Here is a 25,810-nt window from a genome sequence, read left to right as displayed (position 1 = left end):
AAAAATTATCAATTCGCCGATATCCCTTTGACGTTACCCTTAATTACCAACAAAAGAACGTAACATGATTAGAAACGTGTATCATTTGCTGTTTGCGCTTGCACTTCTAAACATTTCGAAATTCAATCCGTTCCGTTCTAACATGTTTTATGACAATGCGAAAATCATTTGACACAAAATGTTTAAAAAATATTATTATATGAGTATATCAAGGCAAAACCACTTCATCCCAAATTAAGGGAGGCGGGTGAAAACAGATACACCATCTATGTCCAGTCTCCCCTACTTTCTGGGAGACGTAAAGCACAACATTTATCTACAAAACAAACGAATATATTTATCTATATATAATTAGTGTCCGTTAATATTGCTCATTTATATTATCACAGGACATTTGCTGTTCAAAAACAAAATTGCGTTCCTTTAGGGTTTTAAGAAATACATATTTACGTCCTTTACTTAGTCTTACTTATAGCTGGAGACGAAATAGAAATATCTACTTAAAAATAGCGGCATGCATGAGAAATAAAGATGTAGACATTTTGTTGAGCTTAGAAAATTGTTATAGAATCTGGATTTGAAATAGTATTAACATTGAATCATTAGTGTGATGTTTGTAACGTGGTCCCTATATCTCATACGTTAAAAACTCTCGAAGAAGAATATACAAATGACACAATCCACTATACATACATGAAAGGGCAGACGGAGTCGAAATTATTGTACCCTTAGAAGACTTTATTGTTGTTACATGTTGCGATAGAGTCGAATGGAGGGTCATATTATGAATTTCCGGCAAAATTCGTATTTTTTTATTATTGACAATAAATATTTTTACTTGGTCTAGCGAATATCTATTGAACTTTAAAAACTCCAGCAAGAACGCAATTTCGCTTATATTTCGTGTTTTCAAATAATTTGTAACGTGACAAAAATACAGGATATGGAATGTTGTGGTATTTTTTCCTACAAAAAAATAACATTTCGATAAATTTTGCTTAACAAATTGATATTTTTTATATTTTTTTTGGAATCAAAATTATCACAAAATAGATTCAGGTAGCGGGGTATATACGCGTTATGATATTTATATCTTTTCTACAAATGTTACGAATATAAAAAAATAAAAAAACTTTTCAAATAAAATAAAAAATACATTTTCTAAGAATATCATCACTGGTAATCAATTTTAAATCGAAAAAATCCGTAACATTTTCTTTTTCTATTAAATTCAACGTTACACCAACAAACAAATCTATAATCGTGATAAAAGGCAAGTCCAAACGAAACTAGTTCGCATAATAAGCGTGTAATACGCAAATTCGTTAATTCAGTTTTGACATATTGTACCTGATAGCATAATCAGACCAACTCGTATCAGTCGGCAGAATTATGCCGGCCTGTACTATGCGTACATGGCGCTTGAAGACGTACAATCAGACCCAAATGAAAGTATATGCGAAAAAGACCAGTTATGTATTACAAAGTAACTATAGGACATCTTGTTAACGTATACATTAATTCGGGTTTGACTATATTTGGCGCTTTGAGTATAAATAGTACAAGGATACTGTATAATTTCCCAGTTGAAAGGCTAAGCGACATTTTATGCGCCATATTATATATTAAGGTTATATATATATATTTGGAATGTACTCATTTTTCTGTGTTTTTCGAATACAGTTTACCTTTTTAAAAAACAAAATGTCGCTTAAGGTATTTTGTTATTCAATTCGCCTTTCCACCGTGGAATTACGAGTTGTCGTTGTGTCGGTTAGTGCGTGCGGGTGGCGTCGTACTGTTTGACCTGGTCGGGGATGGCGTTGGGCTCGACCGGGACCAGCGCCGCCAGCTCGGCCAGGCTGCGCACGTAACTCAACTTGCGGAAGAATTTCGAGCTGCACACATGGACAAATATTTTTAACCGACATTCATATAAAGAGGTTCTCAGTTCGTACGTTTGTAGTCTTATTTACAAAAAAAAAATAAGTTTATTAATTATGCAATCAACATATATATTTTTTTTCTATTTTGAATGAATGCCTAGTTGAGCAAGTCGCTTGTCTGGTGGTAATCGACAAGAATAAACATAAATAGTCACATCACCATGCAAACTTTGATTTACAAAGCAAAAAATTATAGTACAATTTTTTTTCTTGGATAACTAATATTTTAGTCGAAATGGGCGACATAAGTTAAATACTAACAAATTTCATAAAACTTGCGGACGTTTGGATCTCATGATGTTCCTGTCAGCGTCATTGCAATACCTTCATCTATGCTGATTTATTTATATCTCATGATGTTTCTGTTAATGCCATTGCAATAGCCTCGGCTACTGAGATTTTTTTATTCGATACTTTGCTAAACAAACTCACCTGACGAACGGCTTGGTGAGTATGACGAAGGACTTCAGCCAGAAAGTTGGATGCACCAGGTACAAATGCTTCAGACTTTTGCGTAACCTGAGAATAACACGCATCTCTTTTGAGCTTATTCAACTTTTGATTGCAAAAACTACACAGCCACCACTAGCTAGATGTTTATATACATTTTGATCCTTCGAGCTCGAATAATGAAATTTATTTCTATCTTTGAAATTGTTTGTTTCATTTATATTATGCATAAATACACTTCACGTCTTTATCCCATAGGGGTAGGTAGAGGCTGTTGAGCGACACGTGCTCCGATCTTGACACACCTCTCTCCCCTTTTCCATATTTCTTTAAATTCATAGTTCTTCTGGAAAGGGTGACCTCTAGAAATGCTATACAGAATAAAATCTACACAAACGCATGCGCGGAACAGAGACCATGCCCAAAGTTATTTGTCAGTGCGTCCGTGTCTCCCTCTGTGTGCGCGTGCGCGTGTGTATGTTTGTGTGTGTGTGTGCGTACCTCCTGTCGATGAGCTTGTAGCACTCGTGCAGCCAGTGGAAGGTGGGCAGGCGGCGGCGGCCGGCGCTGCCGTGCAAGTACACCAGCACGTACTCGTCCGTCACCAGCCGCTCCAGCGTCCAGATCACGTATCTACCACCACAGCATAAACATCACGTTATAGCTTTTCTAAATATATGGAACTAGTTTATAAAATATAAAAATCCATCGTGGGAAAATAAGTGCCTTCGTTTTGCGGGATTTGATATTGCTTATGGTTATTAGGTCATGGTTATAAGGGAACCGTTACTGAAAATGACCACAGGTAATAGTACTTGTTTTTCCTGACATGATCATATTACAAACGTCGTAGGAAATTAATTATAATATTGCGCGAATAATGGAACACCATTTACAAAAACATATTGAAAATAGCTATAAAATAATATTTGTTTTCCATTAGTGGCAGTTAGAATACTAACAGGAAGAGGTTGTCCATGACGTATGTGTAGTCGGGCCGCTTGTTGTCGGGCAGGTGGCAGGCGCTGAACACGATCAGCGCGGCGCCGCGCGCGTCGTACCCGCCGTGCGACAACACCCGCTTGTACGGCTCGATCACCTGCGCACGCGCACACGACCATGGGAAATTGTACTAAGTATTTAAAAGAAGGATGACTGAAAAAGTTTACTCATGCTGGCAGAGTCTTTCCTGCCCTCACACACGCCACTACAACTCCTGTAGGCCAGGATCAGCAGTGTCAGGATCAACTGGCCCATGAGACATGTATGCGCTGGTATGGTATACGGAGCAGGTGCGGTGTACCTTCATGTCGCAGGTGGCGCGCGTGTTGCCGCGCGACACGGACACCCAGGCGCGCTCGTTGCTGAGCTCCTCCGCCGCCGAGTACTCCGGGATGGGCTCGCTGCACGAACTCATCGTGTTCGTCGATATCGATCTGGAACAATGGTCGGACATCTTGTCACTGGGGATGTGGTTGTATATTAATGGGGATGTAGAAACAATTATGGTATTTAAAAATTCTCCAACAACACTGTATTATTCAATTCGGTTAATTAACACTTAAGAAAAGATAGCAAACAATGTAATAAGAGAGATGGCCTAATTCAATGCATTAGCATTTTTAGGTTCAGTTAAATCTAACAACCGCGCTGGCCCAACGTGTTTCACTTCACACTTCCAATGCGATATCAATGGTAGAGGTTGATTCCCACCAGTGCAGATAATAAAAGAGGGTATTATTATTGATATGGAAAAACAATTGTAAGGATGCAGTGCTAACCTCTTAGTATCCTCATCGTCGCTGAGGGTCGGTTCGTGATGGCGGGGCGGGCGCGGGGACTCCTGCGGGGGCTCCGCACGCAGCCCCGGCGGCTGCGGTGGCTCCGGGGGCTCCTCCTCTGACTCCATAGAGCACGCGCTTACGCTGTCCAGGCTGCAGCGGTCGTCGTCTGGCGGCTGTAAAAACAAAACATTGATGTGTTAACACAGCGACTATGGTACACTAACAATTGGGTTTATTTGATGCGCAACGTGTGCGTCTGGTACGCAACTGGAGTGTTCAATAATATGTCTATCTAAACCTGCCTCACTCACTCGTATTGCGCCAGTACAGGACAACACACTACATGCATGGCGGCCGCACTAATGAATGGTTCCTTATTTTAACGTCACAGTTAACATGTTAAGTGTTTCCTCAACTTACTCTGGCAACACTGGGACATTGTAATTGATAGGATGGACATTTTAAACTAATGACATGCCCTGGTAAATAATTTGCGTATGTTTGTCGTCGCGCGGCGGGAATACCGAGTGATTAAAATGTAGTAATTTCAAGAACATTACCTCACTGATTACGCAAGGAATTACAGAATTGGAACAATAATTGTCGCATTTGTTTCCTCTCGCCTCGATACTTTACGACTTCTCTATTGTTTTTATACATTAGCTTCGGCTCGCAACTTCCCTCGCGTGGAATGCGGTTACTGACAAATATAAAAAAATATCCTATACGAGTATTTGTACCTTCTTGGCATATGAAATCCCAACTATACCTATTGCATCAGAATTAGTTCAATAGTTTAGCCGTGAAAGCGTAACAAACGGTTTATCACTTTCGATATTATAAAATAATGATAGGTTTCTTTATTATTATGTTTTTATTGTGATTAATGGACATTACAATTATATATTATTGTACAGACATGTTACATGGCTGAGCACCGGAACTAGAGAGAGAGTTGTATAGGGATGGGACACATAACATTATTTTTTAATCGATTACATAATCTCTTACATCCCCTTTCTTTCCAAATCAACAATAATCTTTCAAATACGCAGGTTTTTTAATAGTCCTTCCGGCTCTACTTTTAGGCTCATTTACATTTTGATTTAAATCACACAGTTCTATATTTTCATTGTTACAGTTATCTTGTGTTACACTATTTTCATCATCTATTTCAATACTATCATAATTTCTACCAGTTTCAATTTTCATTTCGCTTTGATCATTACAGTTTAAAAGATATCTCCTATTCCTATCCAACCTTTGGTCATTTTCGGTTACAATTTTAAATGAATTAGGTCTATCATCCTTACTTACTAACTTTAGCGTATGATAATGGTTTTTTAGTATTACTATCTTTTAATATTACCTTTTCTCCTTTCCCTAATTCTTTTAATTTTCTTGTATTTCTATCATAATATTTCTTATATTTCCAAGCATTTTTATATAAACTATTCTGAATATCTCTATTTTCTTTACTTATCTCTTGTTTTTCTTGTGTCATTTACGACTGCGCCATATATAATAATGATAGGTTTCTTTATTATTATGTTTTTATTGTGATTAATGGACATTACAATTATATATTATTGTACAGACATGTTACATGGCTGAGCACCGGAACTAGAGAGAGAGTTGTATAGGGATGGGACACATAACATTATTTTTTAATCGATTACATAATCTCTTACAGATATATATTAATAGCTTGTACTCGCGGGTCCAGCCGTTTTCTGGGATAAAAAATAGTGCATATCTTTCCTTAGGTTTACGTTAAGTCCCCAGTAGATTTCAATAAAATCTATTCAGTGGTTTCGCTGCGAGAGCATTACAGAATCGCTTTAGCATTTATAATACAAGTAGGAATTAGTATTGATATATATAAGGGAAAGCCATCTTATGCGCATCCTTTCATTTCATTTATCGTGAAGTCACACTGTGGATATTTGAAGAAGATGAACGACTGACGTAGTAAGTAGTAAAATACTGAATATAATTAATTTTATCATTATAATATTTGAAAAATAAATAACTTTCACATCAATTATCCTATATCATTACAGCTCAATAATTCCAGGAGGTACATTAATGACCCCCCGGTCCCCTACACCCCCACATTCGCCCCAACTCCGTCCCCGGTCCCACCAGCGAGCGCGTTTAAAACAATGCTTGTTGTTCCGCATGGCTGTTGCACACAATGCCTGCGCCCACGTTTTCCACAACATTGTGCAACGACAGAAAAACAAACCAACAGCTTTGTCTTCATTTTTATTCGTATACATTCCCTCAGATTTTAGATTCCGCAATATAATATTTTACATTTTTTTATAGCGATAGCCTAGTTGGTTTTGGAACGGAGTGCCGAGACGGTTCAAAACCCAACGCCACACAGCTCTGACTTTTCCAAAAAATTGTGTGTGTATTCTTTCTGAATTATCACTTGCTTTAACGGTGAAGGAAAACATCGTGAGGAAACCTGCATACCTGAGAAATTCTCTATAGGAATTTTCGAGGGTGTGTGAAGTCTGCCAATCCGCACTAGGCCAGCGTGGTGGACTAAGGCCTAATCGCTCTCAGTAGTAGAGGAGGCCCGTGTCCAACAGTGGGATAGTATATAATACAGGGCTGATATTATTATTATTACATTTTTTTGGCCTCGTCCGTGTCAAAGATTTTTTTATAGCTTTGATTTTTTTTAGCTTAAGATTTCCGATATAAAAGATACTGAATCCCGTAACAAAACGTAAACGTGTTAATCTATGTCTTGGCCTATCGGTGCGTCAAATTTTATCCAAATCCGTTCAGCGATTTCTGCTATTACATAAACAAACATCTTAACGTAACACATTTACAATCTATACTATTATTATAAAGAGAAAAAGTTTGAGTTTTTTTCTTTGTACGTTTGTAGGAATTATTTTGTTTGTTTGTATCTCATTCTCTGGAACTACTGAATCGATTTAAAAATTCTTTCACAAATAGAAAGCTACATTACTCTTGAGTACTGCTTTTTTATCTCAGGAAGAGGGAATTTGTTTTTATGCGTGAGGCCGCGTGCAAAAACTAGCATTATATAATAATATTTATAGATTAGGCTAGTGCATGTAGCAGTCTGGAAGGTCATTCTTGAGCGGTGAGGTCGCGTCATACGCGCGCAATATATCATTCAGCGCAATCGATTTCTTTCTGCGAATTTATTTTCCTTTTGATTACCTGATCATTATGATACTTTTTTGTAAGTTCATCTAAAATAATTTTCTTGAGGTTATATATTCTTTGAGATATAAGTCTAGAAGCCTGTTTAAAAAAATCGTCGTGTCATGCTTTTATTTACCGGACTAATTGTCACCATTAATGATCAATTTCAAAATATTATTATCAATAAGAGTCATTAAATAAATTATCAGTAGTTACCGAGACCCAGCCCAGGGGGGTCATGGCGCCATTGACCCCCCCCCCCTGAATCTACCTTTGGGCGGCTAACTCTTTGGGGATACAAGGCTTAAGCGTATGTACGTACGAGTTGTATCTTCCTCCTCTGTGTGTTGGGGCTGCGCGAGGCGGTGTGTCGGAGCGCCACGTTGCCCGTGTACGGGTCCAGCAGCGCCTGGTACGCGGACCGCTCCTCGGGAGTGGATGCCGATATCGCGTCGGGAGATTCTAAGTCCTGGAGAACGACAGAATCTGAAGAGGTGACCATAACCCAAAGATGGGGAGAATATTCGTTACACTATACTCATGAAAAGAGCTGGAGAGATCAAAAATCACTTTTAGCAATGGAAAGAATAAATAAATAATTGTCGACGTCCCACGACGTTCACCATATTTGATGCCAGTCCATTTTAAAACTACAGCGACTGATCGCCCTGATTGACTCGTTCGACCGAGCCACTGTAATTTCTATTTCACCATGTTTACAGTTGCTTTCTAGCTACCTACAATTACGCGAAACCTTTCCCCGAAGTGCTCTAGAAGGAGTTATAAAAATCGCTATAAATACTTTACACTAGTTTTAAACATAGTTACAACACTGAAGACATCGATATTATGCGAATTATAATTCATTTATCATCAGCATTACTGTGACATGAAATACAATAGTGGAAATAATACATGCTCACGTTATTGATCTGTATACTGGTCGACATCTCGATGGGCAGCTGAAAGTTGGGCATCGAGCGCAGATGCGACGGCGACTCGCACCACTCCGCCACCTGCGATCAATCGGAATAAAGTTTTTTAAAGTTTTTCTCGTTGTCGCATCTAAGATTAGCATTGGGATAATTTACTGAAAACGGCCGCTAGTGGCTAGCGGTATTTTCTAGTTAACCCTGCTTGGCTCTACTAATGGTCTGATCCAGTACTGGTAATTTGACCGCATACTACTAACTTCATACTCACCCCAGTGTGATACTCTTCGCGCGTCACGTCCACGGGCTGGCTGTGACACTTCGGCGTGCTCTGACTAGTTATTCTCGCATCCAGGCAGTTCCCTATGGCACTATCATTTCTCCCTCCGACGTTAAGTGGAGTGAGCGCTTTCGACTCGTTAAACTTAGCGGCGATCTTCCTCCTCTCCACCTTGTCGACCCTCGCGACATCAGGAGGGATGGCATCAAGACTGTCGTTTAATATATGGCTCTCGGCAGTCACGAAGTTCTCCGTGAAATATAAATTATTTTTCGAAGTGTTCCTCTGAGGGCTGTAGAAGCCGGTGGAGTTGTGTCGTTCATCCTCAATGCTGGACAGGCTGAGGTCCTTCTCATCCTCGATCTTGTGCAGCTTCTTCGGGATGACGTCAGGGAAGTTTTCGTCAGGACTGCCGAGGCCCATCAGCGGGTGGTTGGTGGTCAGGGTGAGCGTAGAACTGAACCGCGGCGGACTGATGCCCAGATTCCGCGGCCTGCCCTCTGTTTTCGGAGAATCAATCTTCAGATTGGACATTTTCGTAATGAGACTATCGTTGAAGTTCAGTTTGTCGGTGGCGGGCTGGTCGGGGTTCTGTAGCCGCAGCACGCCGTGCTCCGGGTCGCGGTCCTCGAAGTCGGAGAGCACGGAGCTGGGCGTGTCCTGCGAGCGGAACGACTCCGAGCCCGTGTCCATCTTCTCGTCGGACGATGGAGATGTCAGCTCATCCTCGTTCAGCCGGAGGGTCGTGAAACTACTGCAACAAATTACGCTTTTAAGGGAAACTTATGAGATATCCTTCAATATCTTAGGCGTCAACTTCGACTTACTAAATCTATGTTCATGACGAAAAAAAATTAAGATTAACTGTGTGTCACAGAATAACTGTCCTGGACTAGATTTGAGAGTGGTCTAAGTGTTTTATCGATCTCACCTATAACCGTAACACCCCGCCTTTTCACATCGCATAGGCAATCATTCCTCCTTGTCCATTCCAATGTCACTAAGAAAAATGGCATAATTACCTCATAATAGTACTCAATTATGTTATTAAATACGATAAAAGTCATTATTTATAGTATAACATTGCCTCGGTAACACATTTGGTACGAGAAAGAAATAAAATATAATTGAATAACCTTAGACGGCAAAAGGCCTTAATATTTGTTATTGTAGTTAATTTTTACACGTAATATTACATGTTAAGACATGTGTACATGCAATTGCGAAGTAATTAATTGCATGTGACCATGTCTTACTTTGGCAACAATGCAGAAGCATTTACTTGCCAAAATGAGAAAATTAAAAAATGATTTAACTAAAAATAACGTACATGATCTTCATGGTTTCGAATATTGTCAATAATTGACAATGTATTGTGGACTGTGGGAAGTGGGTACACACATTTTAGGACAAATGAAAGTCGGTTAACATTCCACAATGGATAAGTATGGAGTGGACTCATGGCCCAGAAAAAATGGGACCATATTTAGGACAATACTGTCATGAGTTTCTACGGCATCGCATGTGAAAGCACACCTATGACGGAAATAGATTATAATAGAGGCTCACAAACTTATAATTAGTTTACTGTTGAGTTCAGAATATCCATATTTTAAATTTATAACTCAAACTAGACAAAGTTTAACTTATTTATTAAACAGTTTATACAATAGCGACCCGCCCCGGCTTCGCACGGGTGCAATGGTGACTATTTAATGGATGTTATTATTATACATATAAACCTTCCTCTTGAATCACTCTATCTATTAAAAAAACCGCATCAAAATCCGTTGCGTAGTTTTAAATATTTAAGCACACATAGGGACAGAGAAAGCGACTTTGTTTTATACTATGTAGTGATGATATTTTTTTTATGTGGGAACAGTGAATTGATCCAATCGACCCTGACGAAATATGATTAATCGCTAGTCGACACAATTATGCCGGTGTGTTTTGTTTACCTATTTATTTTTATTGCATTTTAAGGGCGAGATGTATGGCTGATGGTGAGCGATACCACCGCCCATAAACAGAAGCAACACCAAACAGGACTGACAAGAATGAATGAATTAAAATAAGAGTAAACCGTTCATCTCATGCTAAGTCATTTTTTTATACGTGCACTGCTATGTGCCCCTTTGCACCTATTGGTAAGTGGAGTTCAATAGAATGTTAACTATTGAGAGATGATTACCCCTCGACAGTGGACACAATTATGCCGGCCTGTTGGAATCGGACATACACAGGCTGATCCCAGAACGCGACACACTTACGTGGGGTACTATGCGGGCGGATATAAAATATATCCTACCACTAGCAAACATATCTGGTCATAAACAGCAGAACACCTACCAGACCTTTGAATTGCAATACACCTGTCAACCTGAGGCATTGGATGTCAAGTCTCAACTGGCCGGAATGTCTTTCAAACCGAAACGCTGTGAAGCTTCTTTTCTATTCCCTATTCCCTATGCTATGGGGTTACTTTGCCATGGACGTATAGAAAAAAAAAACCCGCAATATAATTTGTGAAATATTTTACTAATCGCGAGTACGTTTAGTGACGAAACTATAGTCAAAACATGGCACGTGTGTCGGAATGACTGTGCAATAACTTTATATCTTTAATGACGCAATGAAGAAAGTAGTCTGAGTTTTGTAACAGAGAAATATTATCAAGGTATTTAGTTGATTTTGTTCAAACCGCACGTTGTACTAGCGTGACGTTGCACCTGTATCAATCTTTACAGTTAACCTGGCACTCTGAAGTTAGTTAGTTACTTTTGAAAAACTGATAATTTTATAAACGCTAAAGATGCGCGTTTTCCGCTTGTAAAGTATGTAAATATACACAATCCCCTATTGAATTGCGTTAAATGTTCTTTATGTGGGCCTTAAAGTGATATCGTAGTAGTAGAATACCGCCTAACATTGGTAAATACCACGTAAGTATCAAAAAAGTTTCTAAGAGGATAGTTGGACCTGAATGCGTCGATATTTACTTTATTCTCCATGTACCAATATCCATTTAACTACTTTCGTTACTTGCGTGGCGTTTACCAGCTTTGAAACGCAGATTGTACCATCCCCTACAATATATCACAGGTGTAGCGCGTAGGAATGTGACTAAGTTTACTCGGAATGAAAAGTTTGATGATAACTGTAATTTTAGTGAATTATTTGACGGAGAATAAGTGACCACGATCAAAAGGAAAGTACAGGGAAAGATAAGAGAGATTCATTTTTGAATCTTCGACGATTACGCTGCCCTAATAACTACAGCAATAAGCAATATTGCTTTTTACACTCATTTCGTATTAGTGATATTACTCAGGTCGAATTTGCTCAAAGGTGTAGGTAAAATTGTTATAACCCTGTCATAACATAGCTCAAGACCACAACCATGACATCAGAGAAGAATACCGCCAACATTGGGTTTTAATTAAAGAATTACTCAGCCCCGATATCAATATCCTTTAATCCGCAGTAACGGGAGCAAGGACAGACAATGACAATAGGTACGATAGAGTCAGCTTAGTTCAGACTACACTAGTATTTTAGACGAGTAACTAAACGTGTCTGAACACCGAAAATTTTGTCGAGTAGATTAGTACAGACGCGTAAGTTTCTAAATTACTCGACTAAAATACTACCGTAGTCTGAACAAAGCTATAATCTAGCGGTGAGTGAGACCGAATATTACTAGGTTAATACTAATTTCAATGGCCTTTCTGGTGAGTTTTCTGAAGTGAAAATTGATTTCCAATTTACTAAACTCTAAAATGAAGCGAAATTAATTTAATATTAAAAGAAAGAAGCAAAATGGATCTAGTATTTTACAACTTTAATTACTTGTACAGACTATTTATGAATGGAGAATTCCTGTCGGTTTCGGCAAGGTTTTAGGTAAGTTTTCAACACCTTTTACCCACGATCGAATTCCTTACAGGGATCACGAAATCTGTAACGAAATTTATCGAAAATGGTACGAATGGAGTTTGAAATATACCCGCTACCCGCCATTGCAGTTGCAGACAGAACAATATTATAATAAGGTAGTTTTTAGCGTTAGTTATTCTTGACCTGCACTCAATGCGTTTTAATATTTGCTCAATGTATTATCTCATGTGTATTTTGCACCGCTGTGGGAAATCCGCATGACGTCACCACGGAAGGCAACGCAATACAACTATAAAACAAACGACAATAAAATGTAAATGTACAGATTCCGGCCATTCTGAAGAAATAACTTCCCTGTGTCGACGCACTTCATCTATTTGAAAGCGAAATATAGCAAAGGATTCTTATGACACAATCCCTAGCCTTACATATACATATATAAACGCCTTTTATATCCGAAGGCGTAGGCAGAGCCGCAACTAGTGCACCTAACCTCACCCGTGTGTATTCCATCACATGAGACGACAGGGCTGACCCTATCGCCATATCGAGCACAAATATAATCTCCGGGATAATTTTGAATACTAAAATCCAATATCGGACAAGGTGGTATCTAGATCTTGTGTTTAAGAACTTCAGATATCCTACGACATCTAGCATAACAGCAATAGTTAGGGCACGATTACGATGTTTTTATTGTCAATGTAACACGCCCTGATGGTAAGTACAGTGTGGTACAATTATGCACTGATATTATTTTTTATTGCTTTGAATGACGAGACGAGCTTGCCGTTCACCTGATGGTAAGCGATACGACCGCCCATAAACAGAAGAAACACCATCCAACACCTTGAATTACAAAGTATTGTTTGGTATTCCACTGCGCTCGCCATCCTAAGACATGAGATGTTATGTCTTATTATGTTCAATAGTTACACTGGCTACAGTGCCCTTCAAACCAAAACACAACAGTAGCTACACACTACTGATTAGCGACAGAAATAGATATTGCGGTGGTACCTGCCCAGGAGGACTCTCACATATGAGAGACCTACCACCAGTAAGAAGTAAGTATTATGAACCGGCCATCCGCCCCGGTTTCGCATTGGTAGCACTAATTATAACCACTTCTTATGGTCCTATCGCTACCATTTTATCACAGAATATCCCGTCGGGCCGATCTGAAGATTACCTAAAACATTCATTGAAATAACTCCAACTGTTTTGGAGTCCAAAGGCAACATATTATATACACACATTTATTTTTCAATTAGTTTATTATAAGGGGTGAATAGGAACACAATGGGAGCATGGAAACGGAATGTAGATCGATAATATTACCTAGTACAGGCAGCGGTAGTTTTAGGGGATGAGGATGGGGTAACCGTCCAGGACTTTGTGTTTGCAAAGAGCACAAAGAAAATTTGATCTCCTTCGTCAGTCAGGTAAAAAATCCTCGCAAAGATCTGCCCAGAACCTCGCATGCGTTAAACTCCCTATTAGGTAAACTTAAGTAAGCTCTGGGGCCCTACTCCGCTTACGGGGTATATGCGACGTTTTGCAATCACGGGCGTTGTAATCGAAGGGCAGCTTTGATGGCCGTATAGGTAAATAGGGGTGTTTTTGAGTCTTTTACCTATAAGGCTACTGAATCTGTCCTTCAAATAGAACGCCTGTAATCGCAAAAAGGCGTCTTCGCCCCTATAGACGGAATAGGGGCCCTGACCTTATGATCTTAATATCTATTTTCCAAGTATATTATGTTAATGTTTGATTGAGAATTAAATGTTTATCCAATCTGTTATAAATAATAAAATTTAAAAGTTGGCTACCAATAAATTAATTTGCATGGCATTGCCACACATTGATAAGCTAATCGCTAATACCAACTACAGTGTTACATTGAGTCCAATAACATTATAGTGCAACCTACAACAATAACAGCCATTCCAAATAAACTATCCCAATGTATCTTCCATATGATTCTTCCAATAAACTGATCAAAATCATTTGTAAGCATATCAACAAATCTTTTATTCTAATTGGTCCATTTTCGCGATGAATCTAAAAAAAAGTCACAACATAGCAGAACCTTTTTTAATGGACAATTTAATGAAAGGAAATATTGTATCACATTGTATCTGCCTTAAGCGGCACTAGGCTCAATGTGTTAACTGTTGCTACTGCTGGTTCTATGTCCGTTTCTATCGCTGTACAGCAATATGTATGCTGGTTTGAAGGACTATGTAGCTAGAACTATTACTAGACACCTTGGCTACTTTGGATAAAGGAAGTTGTCCACAATAAGGTGTTTGAAACAATATTGATATGACTGATGAGAAGTTTTTGAAAACAGTCTAAATGTACTCCACAATGGTTTTGGGTCATGCCTATATCTAAGGGAGCCACTGGGGATTTTTCTTGAATTCTACTGTAATAAATGAATAGTCACAAGACACCTAAGCCTACTACTACTCATAGTATATCTTATCTTATCTGATACTCATATAATGGGTAACATAACCAGCAAGCCATCATAAAAATGGGCAAGGCAAGGCAACTGCCCTAGCCCGGTCTGAATTTAGTAAGCCTAAATATTTTTATTATGTTTTTGGGACTAGGTACCTACAATAACACACAAACACTGGTTGGAATTAGGGGAAAATTGTGTATTTTGTGGAATTAATTGTGGAAAATACACAATTTTCCCCTGACCCCAACCAGAAGTAAGGATTTGCCACACCCTCAGGCCAAAACCTAACCATGTTTTTTGTTCATGCAGCCAACTCTTTTCCTCTAGTGCTGGAAACATATTTATAAACAAGATATTCCCCTCAAAAACTATTGATAAACAACAAAAAAGCAAACTATTGCATCATATACTTGTTATACAAATATTCATGAAAATACTGACATTTGAGTTCACAAATGCATGTATTACATCAACAAAAACAAGTTACTGAGATATTTGTATAAATAAAAAATAATGACCTTCATGGTAAATTTGGGTAATAAACTACCAGCAAAATGGTTTTACTGTATGATTCATATCCACAATGATATAATTAATTGTTTTTTATTTAACAAAAGGATGAATATATCTAGTTTCATTAGCTAAAACAAATCTTTGTTCTGTCTTGAAAAAGAAAATAACAACATAGTTTTTTTATAACAGAGACAGAATGACTACTTACCAGTGACATCATCTTTCTGACATAGAGAACAGAATGACTGATTTGTATCCATCTGAGGGGATATGAGTATATGAGGACAGCATGAGAGAAAAACTGCATGTGCGCCCAGTAACTGTCTAAATTATTCATAATCTATATAATAGGGTCACAGAAGTAGACAAGTTCTATATATTATAGGCTTCTGTCATAAAAGTTCTACAGGAAATATTGACTACTCCAATATTATATTTCTTTCCACAAGGTGGCAAATTATCCATAACAAGTCTACATTTTACAAGAGATGCCATATTAAATACGTCTACACTTGTATGTCAGCGTATCAATTATAATCTGCTGTTATTTAATGTTTGCATTATGTGTTGTGATTTATAAACAATAAAAATCAATAATTTCCTAAATATATTGTTTTTTTTTTTATAGAAAAATGTAGTAAAGTGTGATCTCAACGCGAATCTTTCTCATTTTATTTATTGAAAGAGATGTCTGTCTGACCTCTAGGGTAACTTAAATAAAATGCTCGCAAAAAAGGAAAGAAAAACATAAAAATATTGTGGCGGTAGAAACACATTATAAATTATTAATTAGCATATAAAATTGTTTTTAGTAGAAAACTACATGTTTTCCTGCACAGAACACAATTTATTAAACAAAACGAATTAATCAAAATATACGAAACGGCAAATTCCAGTGATACATCCTCCCATAATTTTAAACAAAATAATAAAATGCTCACTCACCTCATTTGTAGATAATTTTTTCACTGTATAAAATATATTTTTGTTTTTCGTAACGTAAAGGAAAATATGTTTTGTTTTGTATAAAAAAAATATAATTTCCTGACCCCAACTCACGCATTTGCTAAGCTAAGTTTGACATTAGTTTGACGTTATGGTTTGTTATTTGACGGAATGTTAACGTTTAGTTTCACGCAATATTTTTAAAATCATTCAAAGCATTTTATCTTAGGAGTGGATAAATATAAAACTAGTGTACACATATTTCACAAATAGATACATACACAACCTCACACCTTTTATCCTCGAGGGAGTAGGAAGACCAAAAAATTATTTGATTTGATTTGATTTGTGACGCAACTGATGAACCCACTTTCCGCCGTGTAATATTCCGACCCATGATATGATAAGGGGCGAGCCTATTGCCCTATTGGACACAAATTCTAGAGTCCGGGCTAATACTAAAAAAAATCCCAATATTATATGATACGACCCAAAGATCAAATCAGAGAGAGAATTGCAAAGAATAAAAAATTGCTAAGGGAAGGAGAGCTTGCGGAAATCTCCCTCAACATAGGTATACAAAGCAATAAATCACTGCAATCAATCATTTATCAGAATTCACGACAATAAGTAATATGAGTTAATAACACGGATTGATTAATAAATCAACAACGCCCGAATACTAGGAAAACCTGTAAAAAACAAAGCAAATGCAACTTGCTTCTCATTGTGTGCCTTTTATTCATTATGTGATGTGGATTTGACGAAGGAACGATATATGCGATATTTTTTCTTCAAAATGGGTAAGATATATTAAATAATTAGGACGCATATTTGTGTCTAAGCAAATAATTACTTACTTTTGCTCATTGTAAAAACAAATAAACAAAACAATCTATGCAAAGATGTGTCAAATTACCAAGATAAGGGTAGTTAAAAACTTTTGGCACGTAATCAATAACAACAAATAAATTCAATATGGACGCTATCTTAAAATAACACAACACTTAAATGAGGAACAAAACCTTCCCACAGACAGCTATTCGCAAACGGTAACACGGAAAAGATTGCATAAATATTATGAATACTTTGTCATTGCAAATATTTTTTGTTTTGCCTACAGCCGAATACGAGGACGGTATTTCTACTGCGTTTCGACAGAAACCAATTTAGTTATAAGTTACCATTTGATGAAGAAGCAGTAGATTTGTAGATAATAAGAAATTCCAACATATTTAGTAGACTTTTGGTTGTTGTTTTCTAATAGAAAACGTGCTGATCAAAATGCACCTGTGTGGACTGTTGTTCCTGGTTTATTTGGTCCTGCCGGCAATATCTGCAGAAGACGTTAGTTGTAAGTATTTTATATTAACATCCCTACTGAACATCTTATTTAAGCCCCCAAGTAAAATCCTCTCCATCTAGTTTAGCTTCTCATAAACTACGATGTTTTGTATACTGTTTATGTTAGGGAGTAAGCTTGTAGGGTTTGTTTGCTTATATAAAAATAGTCACAATTATTCATATAGAAGAAGAATAAGGTGATTGATATGTATGTGATTATCATTTTAAGATCAAGCATGCGTCGACAAATACTCAAGGAAGGGCTACCAGCCGTGGCAAGAATGGTCTGATCACTACACTTGCCACAGATATCGGTGTGAAATTCGCGATGGAAAATATTTTATAGCCGCTGTTGGGTAAGTAATATTATTTAAATGGTTTATCAATATAGTTAATGTTTACCAACCGCTAATAAGTATCAATTTGTTCCTCTTACTATCGTAAATCTTGTCATATATCAATAATCTTCGTTATATGACTGTACAGTGTAAAATTATTCAATAGTACCAAGACTAGATAGTTTTTATAACATTCGTGCATGTTTTCTTCCCAGATGTCGAAAACCGAAAATACCAGAAAACGCCCTAGAGTGCCACGAGTACATAGAAGATGAAAACGTTGGTAAGAATAACTTATTCCATTATACATTATGTCACCCATTTCCCGTCCTCTTCTTCCTTCCGTGGAAACGGACTTTCGATTCTTATATCTACTTTGTGCATGGGCGACGGAGGTCATTTATGATCAGACGCCTACGTAACGTTTTTTCTTAACCATCTATCACTTATCAAGAGCTTAGTTGTTTATTATTTGTTATTATCCAGAATTCCCTACTTGCTGCGCCAGGCTTCGGTGTGTTGTTGAAATAAACGGCGAGAGGATCGTCCAAACCAGAGGCCAGCCCGGAGAACTGTTCCCTGACAAGTAAGATATATTATTATGTAAACAAGTAGGTATATACCATCTTTGAAGTTCTGGTGGATTATTTATGGGTTACCTACCCAAAAACCTGTTTATTGATTGGCGTCAATATGCTTGAAAACTTCATACCGTCCTACGAATCGTATTTCAAGAGCAATCAGTATGTACCAGGTGTGGATCTATTTAAATTGCAAGGTATTATCAGCTTGAGTGATATTTTTTCAAGATTTACTTAATATAGGCAATAGTGTGTAGAAGGAAGAATGTATGATACTGATTAATGTATCCACGTCTTTATTCTCTAGACCATGGAAAGGTCAGCAGAACGAGCCGAACCCAGCGATAGTGGGCATGGGAGCTATCCAGCAGAACACCGTCGGCGGAGAGCCCCAAGGGCAACCAGCACCAGGCATCTTCAACAACCGAGGAGCAGGCAAGCAGAACCAGGTACCATGGTCCACTGAAACCTAGATCAAAAGTTATTATGTGTTATCAATGGATTATGGTATTTTTCATCATAAGCCTATTACAGATAGCTGAATAACTTATAACTTATAAAATTCAGATGAAATTACCAATTGGAAGAATTAGCTAAAATAGAATATTGGAGATAGTCACGGCATAATTCGGGTATAATAACATAATCTTAGTTCTTCCAAAAAAAAAAAAAAATATTATGGTAACAGCGATGTTCCACGTCGTATTCACTTATTTGTAACGCTCACTTTAACTCCTTAGTACTTTTTCTATCACATCTAAGGTTATTATAGTTCTCTAATCATAAACAACGATAGCTTAAACCATTTATGTTTCATTAATCTAGCCAACGATCTTCCCGACAGCGGATGGCAGCGATATTAGCGGCCGCCGATACGTAGATCCCTATCCCACGCAACAAATGCAAGAATCACCCCGCAAGAAGAGGTCCACAATATATCCCCTTTTTGAAAGGGGGCTCATCAAAGAATCGGGACCGTATCAACCTCACCAACTGAAGATTAACGGCTATTCTCCTGAAAAGTACACTTCCTACTTTTCAAACAATGTCAAAAATCTGGCTACATATAATCCCAAATTACATTTGAATCTGTCATAAATATATAAATTCTATCTATTTTGTTACTGAATAAGACAATGCTGAATAATTCTTCGATTGCTATATGTAATTGAACACATTTTTTATACTTTTGCTATAATACGCCGTCAGCTTAAGTGAAAAATTATATGTAAGAAAATGTATCCAATAAATTTGACCAAAAACGCAATACTAGATATAGACCTACACATTAATTTATTAAATTTATGATGCAAATGATATTATAGAAAATAATTACCTTCTGTGAAATGTATTATTTTGAACAAAATATAATCGTCATATACCAATAGTCATTTGTATTGTGTTATTTAATTTTATTACTTTTGTTTTGTTAATTATTTAATTAAAGTTTGTTACCTGAATAACTTTTTAATTACCTACTTAAATATGCTATTTTAAGGATAGAATAGGTTAGTCTTTATAGGATTTGAACGTACTTTCATTTGTGTAGGTACTTATTTATAACTCTACGGGGTTTAGATTAATAACAGAAGTTTTGACAAATAAGTATTTACTATAAGTAGTTGAAACTGCGTTAGGTTAGTGCGTAAAAAAACTGCATTCACAGATATATTATCACTATGTGTTATGATTATTCTGAGGTTTTATGTGCATCAAGAAAACCTTCTGAATTAGAATTTCTTTGTTACTTCTTTGTAAAAGAAAATCATTGTTACTGTCAAAGATTGTCATTTTACGTCAAACATGTGCACACAAAGAATCTGTTGATGTTTAGCATGGATTGTGCGGTCTTTATCTTACCATACGGCAAAGTGAATAACGATCTCTTTGTCACACAAAATATTTACCCATTATATTCATTTCCTACATTTACCATTTCCTCAAAAGGGAATCTTTATCAAAAAACTATATTACAAACATTTTAAGAAAAACAATGATGATAACATCAATACCACGGCTGCAAGAGTAATTTATTCTACAGATACAGTGAATACTCATTGAGTTATAGTGTTTGGTGTACGATGGTGGAGCCGGAGAAGCCGTTCGCCTGCACGATCCCGGACTGTGGCATGACGTTCACGAATGAGGACCACCTGCACGTCCACACCAAGAAGCACGACATGGTGCTGCAGCTCGGCTTGGAGCAAAAAGCTGTGTTTGTCGGTAAATTATTGTTTTTGTTTACATTATGGAGGTGTATTGAAGCCAATTTTTAAATACCTACTTTGTGTGTATAACACCATTTTAGTGCTGTACTGGTTACCTAACTATTATGGTGTTATATATACAGGGTAAATTTTTAACACTAGAATGAGTTACTCAATCCCTACCTACCAAATAAAAATGTGTAAGTTCTGTACAAAATTTTAATTTATAAAGCATAATTTTAATTTTACACACACTACTTTTACTATCTATACTATTATATAAAGCTGAAGAGTTTGTTTGTTTGAACACACTAATCTCAGGAACTACCGGGTCAAACTGAAAAATTCTTTTTGTGTTGGATAGCCCTTTGTTTGATATCATCACGCTATACCCAATAGGAGCGGAGCAGTAATGGCTAATCTCAGGAACTACTGGTCTGAATTGAAAATTGTTTGTTTTTCTGTAGTGTATTTAGTATCAGCATTGCACCCATGCGAAGCCGGGGCGGATCTCTAGTATATTATAAAACAAAGTCCCCCACTGCATCTGTCTGCTTGAACGTGTTAAACTCAAAAACTAACCAACATATTAAGATGAAATTTGGTATGGAGACAGTTTGAGACCCTGGGAAGAACATAGACTCCCGGGAAAATATATAGCGTGACTTTTAAAACGGAAAAGTTTAGCCCGAAAAACTTTATAACGCAGGCGGAGCCGCAAGCAAAAGCTAGTTGTAAGATAATTCTTCACACTATCAATCAGCAATACACTCGCACACACATCATGTTCGCAGTAAACTACAAAATGACCAATAAATTAGAAAGTCAAGTTGGGATTTTGGGTAAAAATTTCATTTGTGGACAAATTTTGGCACCAACTTAAATGATTTACCAGTCTAAATTATCTAAGAGCACAATCTTAACATGAACTCATATAGTGTATATGTTAAATAAATAAATGTGACTCAGCGGTCTCTGTTAAGATATTTTTAGGATTATTATTATAGTTCCAAAGTTATTCTAAATAAAACTGAATACAAAAAACATGACTCAGAATAATGAATATGTAAGATATCTTAACAGATAAAACTATTACAAAAATTAGATAGGGTACAGATATCCATGTAATCAAAATGTTATTTATTGTTAATTTGTAATATATTAGTTACCAAAACTTTGCAGTCTTCTTGACTAAATATAAACAATATTGTAATGACTTCAGCGGACCAAACCCCAACACCAACCAGGTTTATTAGGAACTGTGAGGAAGTGGGGCTGTTCCAAGACCTGCAGAATGTCAACCCGTTTGAGGAGGGCTTCAAGAGGGCCATGGAGGCAAAGTAAGTTACTTGTTCTCACTGGTTAAATATATAGCAAATAGTTGAATTTGCCTTAACAATAAAATTAGTTAATTTCCTAAAACCCCCAATAACTTAACATATTCCTTCCAATAGAACATACTATTTGAAATTCAACCTGAAAATGTTATAGTTATGATAGCACTTTTTTTGTTGGATTTGCATGTTTTCTTTACATACTTTCAGACACAATCTACTGTCTTTGGAGAATACGATAACCACAACATCAACAACTGATGAGTTGCACACACCCCAGATGTTTCCGCTGCTTGATGCCGGAGATACCACCCTGTACAGCACCACTAACAACCAGCGGAATATCACAATTAGTAGGTGAGACTGCTCCTGCTCGTGAAGAGCACTAAGTTGTGATATTATTTTATAAGTAGCATATTGGAAGATATGATCAAAGGTGGTCTGAACGGCTATAATTCCATGGAAATTGGTACCCTATTCCAGTATTTCCTTAGCAGTTAAAATGGAAATTTCATAATCTGGTATTTTACATGTAATTTCAAGATAACTTTGCTATATGATTATTTAAAAAAATATAATAAGGAAAGAAAGAGAATAACAATGATTCCTCATCATAACCAGTGATTTGACTACTTAAAACTTCATTACAATTTAATATACTTGTAACACATATTATACATACATTTTATTTTATTGTACTCCTTTGTTATTGAATTTTAATTATACAAAATCTCACAATTTTCCGTGCGTGTAATGGCTTAAAAAGGGATGCAAAGTTTTTTCTTCATGTATTAATATATAAATAGTGATGATTAAAAAACATAATCAAATTAGACTTACATTATTTCAAAATGTTAATCAAAGTATTTCAAATCCACAGATCATCCAGTGATGAATCAGGGGTGATAAAAGAGTTTGAGACAACAACAATATCCAAACTGACAAATGAAGTAACAACTATCAGCAGGGTGGTGGAGAAACACGACGACCCCAAAGACGAAATACTCAAAGATGGAGTCAGGAAAGACTGCATATCATACAACAGTGCCACTAAAGTCCAGACAGAAACCAAGACAGAACACATGCAGAAGAACTCCATACAAACATTAATATATGAGGATACAATAGTCAAAAACAATATTTCTAAAGATGTTTTACTGACAGATACAAGTAAATTACAGTTGCCAGATATACCACCGATTATGAGTCAAAAATCAATAGAATATGTAGTGGATAGCCTGACGAACGATTTGTGCAATGAATCTAAGAAAGCAGATGAGGATAAGAATGATAATTATGAAGTTATAATTAAATTGCCCAATGGAAGACAGGTCAGAATGCGCTCAGTTGAAGAGAATGAAAGGAGGAATAACGCAAAGGAGAAATTAAAAGAAGTTTTAAAAGAGAAAGACAAGCCTGTGATGCAGAAAGTGTGTTTAGTGAACAATAATGTTAGCTCAGTGCCTGTGGTCTCAAATATAGTTCCGATAACCACTGGGACATTGATCCCTGTTACATTAGTGAGTCCCCCCACTCCAGTAGTGCCTAAAATACCCATAGCCCCATTGAAAACTACGAAAGTGACAAAAAGGCCAGTGAAGAGAAGACATTTAGTGAGTGAGAAAGGGAAGGAGAGTATTGGGTCTGCAGATAGGTGTAGTGATAATGGTGTTGATGATAATTTTAACAAGAATAAGAAGTTTAGTGACATGGAGAGTAAATGTGCTGCTTCGAGGAGATATAGGTATAAATTATTTGTTTCGTCCGAAGCTTAATATACATACTCAGTATCCCGCCTCTATTCCGTAGGGATGGACAGAGACTATGGATTGCCTCTTTGCACGATTCTGGCATACTTCTCGCGCTTCCTCCACCTTCACCAATCTTTTCATGCATTCCCGTCAGTTCCGGGTACTTTTGACCTGGCCTTTACTAAGAATGTCAGATATCTAACATTCGAAGTTTCGGTGCGGTCCACCCCTGCCGGTTCTTCCATCCACATTCGCCTTATAAACCCTCTTTGTCAGTCTCCTATCATCCAGCCTCTCCAAATGCCCAAACCACCTTAGCATATCCTTCTCAAATTAAGTAACTACATCCTCTGTCACTCCACACCTATCCATCACCGTAGTATTCCGCACTCTATCATTCATAGTCACCCCATACATACTTCTTAACGCTCTCATTTCCACTGCTTTAATTTTACTTTCATGCTTTTTCTGTCATACCCAACTTTCACTACCATACACCAGAGTGGGCAATAACACTCCTCTATAGACAGCCAGTCGTATCTTTTTGTACACCTAGCGGCTACGCATAAAGGTGTGCAACGCTCCATTCACCCGATTCCCTGCACTCACTCGTGTATCGATATCACTATTATATCCACCATAATTTGTGAAAACACAACCCAAATATACAAACTTTCTTACTTGCTGTAGGTTTTCATTATCGATTATAATATTGCATTGTCATGCTATCGTCCCTTTCAAACACCATAACTTAACTTACTTAACTTTATTGTTAAAGCAAGTGATAATTCACAAAGATTAGACACATCATTTTGCAAAAGTCAGAGTTCTATGTCCTTGGGATTTGAAACTGCGGACATTCGTCTCGGCAATCAGGTCCACATCCAACTAGGGTATCGTCGCTCACGAAGACTCGTAGGCTTCGAAGCTTAGTTTTGCCTAGAATGGTGTTTTTTTTGTGGTTGTGAAACCGCAGTGGTACTGGATTCTGCCAAATGCAGGCAATCATAATTCTTTACTATTTCTGAATTAATGAATGTTTCTTCAGATTAGTATTCATGTCTGATATTGTTACATCCGCAGGGCGCGATTAAAAGACGCTTGGATTCAGCAGGCGCAAGAGAACCAGCAGTTAAAGGAAGAAAACGAAAAACTGTTAGCTGAGAAGGCCATGCTCAAGTTACTCATCATAGAACATATGAGGAAATGTCCAGATGCTGATGATTTTAGTAAGATCATTTTGTACTAAGGGCATTTGTAATGGTGGTAAGTACCACCGCACTCTCTTGTTCTGTCCCCAAGAAATATTGTAGGAGCACTGTTCCAGTTAATGAAGAACATGGCAGTATTAACTGGTCTTTACAAGACTTAACACCCATTGTGTCACGAGCGCAGCGAACACGGCAAAGTGAGAGATGATTATTGTTTACCTATCGACAGTCGACACAATTATGGCGGCCTGTTGAAATTGGATATACACAGGCTGATCCCGGAACGCGACACACTTACGTGGGCCACTATTGCGCCGCGGGTTTTAATGCGATGGTCGCTATCAGAACAGTCATAAAATATATTCTACCTCCGGTGTAGTTCAATACTATAGCTACTAGTCGTTTATTTAAATAAATAAAAATCCTTTTGTCCCTTCGTTTATATCATTGAGATTACATAATATTGTGAATTCCATTTACAGCCGATTCCTATAATCGATCCTAATTTTAATCTTCGATCTGATCCCGTGAATAAACCAATCATATAAGTCATTTAACGGTACATCAAAAATCCTTTGTTCTGATTGGTTCATTTTTACGATCGAAAGAAAGGAACGAGGTTA

At 37.2% G+C, this 25,810-nt stretch overlaps 3 protein-coding genes across 10 annotated transcripts; 2 read left to right on the top strand and 1 right to left on the bottom strand.

Moving 5' to 3' along the window:
* Positions 1–244: 244 nt before the first annotated feature.
* Positions 245–16,574, bottom strand: LOC119189717 (protein prune homolog 2-like). 2 transcript variants are annotated; one of them, XM_037440187.1, is made up of 10 exons: positions 16,422–16,574; positions 8,582–9,344; positions 8,302–8,394; positions 7,701–7,847; positions 4,178–4,353; positions 3,700–3,832; positions 3,359–3,495; positions 2,898–3,029; positions 2,379–2,465; positions 245–1,898 (listed from the first exon to the last, which is right to left on the bottom strand). In XM_037440187.1, exons 1-10 carry the CDS (start codon positions 16,424–16,426, stop codon positions 1,775–1,777), a joined length of 1,797 nt encoding a protein of 598 aa, XP_037296084.1. In that variant the 5' UTR covers positions 16,427–16,574; the 3' UTR covers positions 245–1,774. The 2 variants fall into 2 exon arrangements, with proteins under 2 accessions (XP_037296084.1, XP_037296085.1); XM_037440188.1 differs by having other exon boundaries at positions 8,582–9,341.
* Positions 16,575–16,871: 297 nt separating this feature from the next.
* Positions 16,872–20,050, top strand: LOC115453726. Of its 7 annotated transcripts, none has more exons than XM_030182443.2 (7): positions 16,872–17,224; positions 17,689–17,775; positions 17,995–18,121; positions 18,319–18,386; positions 18,590–18,689; positions 18,992–19,133; positions 19,510–20,050. In XM_030182443.2, the coding sequence occupies exons 1-7, from the start codon at positions 17,200–17,202 to the stop codon at positions 19,780–19,782; spliced, it is 822 nt and encodes a 273-aa protein (XP_030038303.1). In that variant the 5' UTR covers positions 16,872–17,199; the 3' UTR covers positions 19,783–20,050. The 7 variants fall into 7 exon arrangements, with proteins under 7 accessions (XP_030038303.1, XP_030038304.1, XP_030038305.1 ...); XM_030182444.2 differs by having other exon boundaries at positions 16,875–17,224; positions 18,992–19,119; positions 19,529–20,050; XM_030182445.2 differs by having other exon boundaries at positions 16,878–17,224; positions 17,545–17,775.
* A 390-nt stretch (positions 20,051–20,440) lies between these two features.
* On the top strand, positions 20,441–25,481 carry LOC119189720. Its single transcript, XM_037440191.1, has 5 exons — positions 20,441–20,907; positions 22,114–22,231; positions 22,436–22,582; positions 23,106–23,969; positions 25,060–25,481. The coding sequence occupies exons 1-5, from the start codon at positions 20,766–20,768 to the stop codon at positions 25,223–25,225; spliced, it is 1,437 nt and encodes a 478-aa protein (XP_037296088.1). The 5' UTR covers positions 20,441–20,765; the 3' UTR covers positions 25,226–25,481.
* Positions 25,482–25,810: the final 329 nt, after the last annotated feature.

The sequence above is a fragment of the Manduca sexta genome, chromosome 18 (assembly GCF_014839805.1).
Source record: "Manduca sexta isolate Smith_Timp_Sample1 chromosome 18, JHU_Msex_v1.0, whole genome shotgun sequence".
NCBI classification, from domain to species: domain Eukaryota; kingdom Metazoa; phylum Arthropoda; class Insecta; order Lepidoptera; family Sphingidae; genus Manduca; species Manduca sexta.
This window is presented reverse-complemented; position numbering and strand designations above follow the sequence as displayed.

Coding starts and splice junctions, on each gene's coding strand:
- LOC119189720 (XM_037440191.1), top strand. CDS start 20,766: ATGGTGGAGCCGGAGAAGCCGTTCGCCTGCACGATCCCGGACTGTGGC. Junction 20,908..22,113: donor GCAAAAAGCTGTGTTTGTCG/GTAAATTATTGT, acceptor TAATGACTTCAG/CGGACCAAACCCCAACACCA. Junction 22,232..22,435: donor AAGAGGGCCATGGAGGCAAA/GTAAGTTACTTG, acceptor ACATACTTTCAG/ACACAATCTACTGTCTTTGG.
- LOC115453726 (XM_030182443.2), top strand. CDS start 17,200: ATGCGATATTTTTTCTTCAAAATGG. Junction 18,122..18,318: donor TATTTTATAGCCGCTGTTGG/GTAAGTAATATT, acceptor TTTTCTTCCCAG/ATGTCGAAAACCGAAAATAC. Junction 18,387..18,589: donor CATAGAAGATGAAAACGTTG/GTAAGAATAACT, acceptor GTTATTATCCAG/AATTCCCTACTTGCTGCGCC.
- LOC119189717 (XM_037440187.1), bottom strand. Junction 4,354..7,700: donor AGAGGAGGAAGATACAACTC/GTACGTACATAC, acceptor TTGTTTTTACAG/CCGCCAGACGACGACCGCTG. Junction 2,466..2,897: donor TACAAGCTCATCGACAGGAG/GTACGCACACAC, acceptor TGTTATTCTCAG/GTTACGCAAAAGTCTGAAGC.